Source organism: Saprolegnia diclina (assembly GCF_000281045.1).
Source record: "Saprolegnia diclina VS20 unplaced genomic scaffold supercont1.181, whole genome shotgun sequence".
Classification (NCBI taxonomy): Eukaryota; Oomycota; class Saprolegniomycetes; order Saprolegniales; family Saprolegniaceae; genus Saprolegnia; species Saprolegnia diclina.
The window spans coordinates 39,119-45,156 of NW_008246248.1; the positions used below are offsets into that span (position 1 = coordinate 39,119).

The 6,038-nt window shown below is 52.7% G+C and overlaps 3 protein-coding genes across 3 annotated transcripts; 1 reads left to right on the top strand and 2 right to left on the bottom strand.

Moving 5' to 3' along the window:
- Positions 1-534: 534 nt before the first annotated feature.
- SDRG_17030 (hypothetical protein) lies at positions 535-1,411 on the bottom strand (the record flags this gene model as incomplete). The annotated part of the gene is made up of 1 exon (XM_008623263.1): positions 535-1,411. The coding sequence occupies one exon, from the start codon at positions 1,409-1,411 to the stop codon at positions 569-571; it is 843 nt and encodes a 280-aa protein (XP_008621485.1). The 3' UTR covers positions 535-568.
- Positions 1,412-2,735: 1,324 nt separating this feature from the next.
- SDRG_17031 (hypothetical protein) lies at positions 2,736-3,780 on the bottom strand (the record flags this gene model as incomplete). Its single annotated transcript, XM_008623264.1, has 1 exon — positions 2,736-3,780. The coding sequence occupies one exon, from the start codon at positions 3,778-3,780 to the stop codon at positions 2,812-2,814; it is 969 nt and encodes a 322-aa protein (XP_008621486.1). The 3' UTR covers positions 2,736-2,811.
- Positions 3,781-4,483: 703 nt separating this feature from the next.
- SDRG_17032 (hypothetical protein) lies at positions 4,484-5,465 on the top strand. Its single transcript, XM_008623265.1, has one exon. The coding sequence runs from the start codon at positions 4,496-4,498 to the stop codon at positions 5,396-5,398; it is 903 nt and encodes a 300-aa protein (XP_008621487.1). The 5' UTR covers positions 4,484-4,495; the 3' UTR covers positions 5,399-5,465.
- The last annotated feature ends 573 nt before the right edge of the window (positions 5,466-6,038 follow it).

The following is a 6,038-nucleotide window of genomic DNA, read 5'->3' on the forward strand; positions in this document are numbered from 1 at the left end:
TGACACCGGCACGATTAGCCTCACACTTTGGGTCGCATACGCCGAAACCGCGAAACCCGAGTGGCAAGGTCAGACCATTCTGGTTCACCAATGCGTCGTCGCCGAGTATCTCTACGTGAAGTACTTGGCCACTACGTATCGAACCACACTCGATATGGACCCCCAACACCCGAAGCTACTCGCCTCCGCCAATCGTTGCACCAACAAGGTCGTCTGCCTAGCACCAATTAAAATACATAATCCATATGATTTCATCGTTCCTACCAGCCCACTCCCTCGGACCCTAGTTGATTGGATCCTGAGCGTCTCAAATTTGGGGGATTCTTGAGCGGATTTTGAAGCGTACCCGTTCCAACGCTTCGAAAAGGGATGAACCGAGAGTTGGTTTTCAATGATGCGAGCGACGACAGAGCATCGGCCCAGAAAAGTCTGCCCACCGCAGCGAAGCGGAGGTTGCGAGGGCCGAGCCACCGTCTTTTACGTAAAAGGCTTTCCTGTAACTGTTGTCTAGATATCAACACTATGAAACGCAAGTTCGGGACGATATATCGAAGCTTTGATGTCAACATTATTGAAGTGAGAGGTACTTTTCGTAGGCCGCGAGGTACTCGCAGCACTTGTTCTTCAGCTCGGTTGCATTCTTGATCGTAGTGTACGAACATGGCAGGTCAATAAACGTCCTGGCAGTTCCGCGCTTCGATTGGATAAAGCCTACAGTTGCCAGGTCCTTCGTGTGCTTGGTACGTGCCTTTGTCAGAAGGATCTCTGCGCTGCTCACAGCGTCTTTAGCGCAGATAACTTGTTTCTCTGCGATGGCCATTTGCGCGTCCAGCACTTGGTTGCTGAGGGCGCGTTTTTTCTCGATCGTTGTTTTCGTTTCGGCGACACCGGACACGATGATGTTGACAAGACCGCGCCAAAAGCTCTCAAAGGCACTAATCTGTACCGCGTAGTTGTACTCGCTAGCGTAGTTGGCGCGCGCGACGTCAAAGTCATGTCGGACTTGAGGATCGAGGGTGGTCGTGACACCGGAAATTTTGTTGAGAGCGAGTTGGCTTTGTTGGAGCTTGGCGGTGGCTTCAGTCAAAACGGTCTCGCCTTTTTCAAGGACGGTCTTGAGGCACTTGTTGGCCGCAGCCGTATTGTTGACTTGCACTTGCTCGATGTACATTGAGAGCAAGGGCTCGGCAAGGTAGCACCAATTGGCAACGGCCGTTGTCGCATCCGTGTGCGCGCTCACGGCTTCTCGTGTGAACTTGATCATCGCGTGGAGAAGCTCTGCGGCAGGCGCTTCCGAGTCCTTGTACGTGCTGTACAGGGATTCCAACTGCTGCTGAAAGTCAAAGTCGACGCCGAGGGCTTTGGTGCAAAAGGTCATCGTGGTCGAGCACTTGGTCAGCGACACCGCCATGGTGGGACGTGTACAATGGCCAAAGAAATGAAATGTGAGGTGGGTGGATCAAGCGTGGCGATCGATGACCATCTGAACGTGTTGATATTTTAGTTGATAATTCTAACTATCGTTCGAACACTCATGCGTTGGTGTGCCAAGCATGGCACGTCTGAACGTGTTGATATTTTAGTTGATAATTTTAACAATCGTTCGAACACATGCGTGGATGTATCAAGCATGGTACATGTAGCTTGATATACTACAGTAATACTTGTGTTTGGATCGGCCTACATAATAGTGGGGTCAATTTGCAGGTAGGTTTCTTGTAGGAATATATGTATGAATCGAAAATTCGGAGCTTTTTGACGAATCAGAAGCCTAGAAATAATTGACGTCGACAAGCGGGCATTCCTGCAACTACATGTAACGTTAAAGCGAAATTGAACCCCACTTGTAGGAGTTGCTTCTGGGACGCGCCATCGCATGTTGTGATGCATCTCACTTTCAAATGATCCGAGCCAATCAATAAGCGTTGTAAAGCCGATCGACCGTCGTCGCGTCCGCTTTTGACGAACGAGGCCTCCGACAGCTCAAGTTGCTCAGACACCGACGACTCTGACTCCGAAACGGAGATGCCAGACGATGACCAGGCGTCAGCGTTTGGTAACCAGCCCCCCGCTGCGTCCACCGCTACTTCCGCGTCTACTGCAAGCAGCCCCTGTAGGGCTCTTCATGCAGAGAACACCCAAGGCAACGACTCGACGGGGAAACGGCGCACGTTCACTACCACGATGTCCAACAAGAAGCAAAAGAGCTCGAAGGGTGCACTTGCGTCTTTGAGCAGCTTGGTTGGAAACCCAGCGGCTGCCAAACAACGCCGCGCATAGGTCGACATGCGTCGAGTCGAGCTAGACGAGAGTCGATTCGATTTGGAGATGTCGAAGATGGCGATGGAAACATCGCTTCTCGAGGCCGACGAACGCCTCAAGAACATTGAGGTAGCGAAGCACCTCGCTTTGGCACGCAAGGAGCTTCTAGATGCGGGTTATCCGATCGAAGAGGTCGATCTCGTCCTTCCGGCTCCCGGGCATATCTAACGTGCAGACGACGAATGAAAGATCTCTTTTTGCTCCAGATGTTGCCTTTTGTTCCTACAAGCCAACTCTTTTTCCTCCATATAAGAGCTAGTTCTTTCATATACCCTCGGAGGTATATGAAAAACTGGCTCTTATATGTTGAAATCGTCGTAGTTCGACGATAAAAAGCCCCTGACGACTTGCATGAAAACTCGAAATTCACGGCCATTTTGGCCAATCATGTGGTGTTATTTTCGTACATTTTCACCGACGAGAACGAGCATATAAATTGAACCCCATTCATATATTGAAAACTATGGAACGTCGGCGCTACATATATGCTCAAGCGGCTGACGTAGGATGCCTTGCCTTGAACGCAGTGCACTGCGCAATGAGTGTTTCGCTCAACTTTTTTGCGCGAATGAGGTTGCTGTCTCGGATCTGGACGAACACGACCGACAAGCGGCGCGTCGTATCCATTTCGTGGACGCCAGTCTTGTCGTCCTCAATAACATTGGCTGCCGTGGTCAGAACCGCTTGTGTCATTTGGACCTTGCCTGCCACGTCGGCCAGTTTCGTGGAAATGACATCGAGGTGCTCTTGAATCGCGGGACCGAAGTCCGCTTCGGGGTTCTTCTTGGCCATGTAGATGCACGCGCCCGAGACGGCCACGACAGCGAGCACGAAACCCAAGGGGCCCAAGATAACAGTGGCAGACTCGGCCGCCGCCGCCACCGCCGCTGAAGACTCGCCAAGCAAGCCGAAAATAGCTTTTGTAGCAATATGGCCGGCACCACCGACGAGCGCACCTTTTGCCCCGGACGTGCCCATCTTCCAATGCATTTCCTCGGTACGCGCCTTGAGCTGCTTGTAGTACTCGGTCGACGGATCGAAATCGGCATTGATTTTGACGAGGAGCTCCCGAAGCTTCCCGTTCGCCGCGTTGACGTTTCGCGAGGCCACCGTGAGCTTCTCTTTCGCGGATGCAAGCAGCTCCTGGCCATCCATAAGACCCGCAAGGCATGTGGCGGCGTCTCCCGTATGTCCTGCTTCACGCGCCTGAATGTACGCGCCGAGTACGGGGATGACAAAGTCGCACCAGTTGTAGACCGAGCGCACTGCCGCCGCATGCGCGTCAGCAGCGTTGAGCATACTTGTTTTGATCGCACCGAGAAGCTCCGCGGCCTGGACGGAAAAATCGTTGCTGAAGTCGTCAAGGACCATTAGGGTCTCGTTGGTATCGTACGCGACGTCAAGGCTCTGCATCCACGTGTACACTGCGTAGAGCTCAGGGACAGTGACGCGAACCATGTGGACGGGGAAGGATGGGCGGTTGGCGAAGCTCCGGAAAAGGAAAAATGATGCGATTTATGAAAGCGCCCTGGCACCCAACTGGCAAAATTTGACTCGAAATGATCAAGTCGCAGGCCAAAGTTCAAATATGGGGAATGGATACGGGACACTTGCACGAATCAAGCTACACTTGTAATCGTTGGAAATTCAGGCTTTTGCCAACGCGCACTTTTGCCTGGATCGACTTCTGTTGGTCTTGCCGATAGGATTGCAATATCCAGGACGGCGTGCGTCTGCTTCTTCGCGGTCATGAGCCTCTCGAATGAAATCCGAAACCATGCGAGGTGGTCGACAAGCTGTTGAACGTAGCTACATTGTATCAAGTTCATGCAACTCGAGCTCATGCGACAGAGAGCACACACGTCGCATGTCATTGGATGTCATTGGACTTGGCATCGCTTTAAGTCTTCGCTGCACGGAATGCGCGAGGATCTCTACACTAATAGAGTGTTGTAGAATCCATAACGATGTTGCAGGCCTATGATTTTAGGCTGACCACTTACGACATGTGACTTGTGCAGCCGAGTAGCGACGTTGCGTTTATCACTTGGTACATTGATACATTGTACAAGCTGGTGTAGCAAAGTATCAAGCTGTACGGCACACAGCCGCCACGAGTGCAAATTTTCTGCGTATCGTCATTTTTCGATTTCTTTGGCCTCGCTGACCTCTCATGAGCCTCGCTACCCCGTCGACAGCAGTCGGGCTTACGTTTCGACTTCAAACCCTCACGGCCGCCATTGCCCCGGGGTACCAAGGCGGGTGCATCGTCGACTGGCTCCAAAGCTGTGATACGGATTTTTCCGGTGCGGCCATGCCACTTGTCGCGGAGATCCTCACCAAGTTGCTCGACGGCCACGACTGCTACAAGGACGCTACGCAGAGCGTCCTTGGATGGTGTATGCTCGTCGCAGAGGTGTTCCCGCTCTTCCTTGCGTCGACGACAAGCGAAACCCGAACCATCTGCCTTCAGAATCTCAACGACGGCGACGATCTACTCCGCGCGGCCCTCAACAACCTTGAGGACTGTGCGACCCACTTCAATGGCGCCATTGGCAAGCTTACAGAGCTCGAGAAGCAACTCGGCGCGGACTTTCGCCGCGACAGCGCGTTCCACAAGAAACTCGTCGACAAGGCAGTTGACAAATGGTATACCGCGAGTCACACGGCGGGTGCTAGCATCGGCGCTTTGCTTTGTATTCCGCTCGGTCTCTTTGGCCTTGTGCTTGCGATCCCTGCTGCCCTTCTTGCGGGCGAGGCCTCGGAAGCCGTTATCCGAGCGTCGTGGCGCGAAGAGGTCAGCCAGCAATTGAAGACGGTCAGCACCAAGTTTGAGACGTTGACTGCGCACGTGACCTCGACAAAAACTGCAATTGACGAAGCGTTGCAAACGCAGAGGCGCGAGGCCGAGTCAATCACGTTGCTCAACGCCGGTCGATCGGTGAATGCGACCTTTGTGGGTCTGGCCAACATGCCGCTTCGATCGATTCGTCCCGAGGCCGAGATTCTTGTGGACATGTGCAATGCGTACGTCGAAGCGCATCAAGAGCCGACAACGACGTCAGACGATAAATAGAAGAACGCACACTGTTGCGATGCATGGTTACACTACTTGTAACAGAAATAGTCAAATTGCGCTCGAGCCATGGAGGTTGTGGCTTCTCTTCTTGCGCCCTTGGCTGCTACGACAAGTTCCATCACGACGAGGGCTCGCAAGCAGCGTTGGTCCACCATCTATGTCGTCGTCCGCCCCCGACGTCAGGAGCAGGCACGGCACTCCGAGCAAGACGCCGATCGGACACGCTTGGGATTACAAGCTAGACCAATGTACATCCGACAGTTTTGCGCATCGTCGATGAGCACGGAAAACAAAGCGCTTCAATCGTCTTGGACTCGATACTTAGACCAAGGCCCTAAACTTTACACGGTGTGTCGCCATATTCCGCCCATGCGTATTCGCGATGATGGTGGCTTCGATATGTGCTGTGGGTGAAAGGTCCGTGATACACCCACCACCTTGATACACATTAAGTCTATTGCTTTGTTCGGACCAAGTGTCAAGTCGACGCTCACTCGTCGCCTACGGAGCCGACCCCAACGATCCCGCACGTTGCCGTTGCAAACTTAGTACCGGTACTTTCAATAGTACGTCGACTTGTCACAAAATTGTCAAATGGCACTTGATACTTTGTTGTTGAAGTGGGTCGTCAATTAAA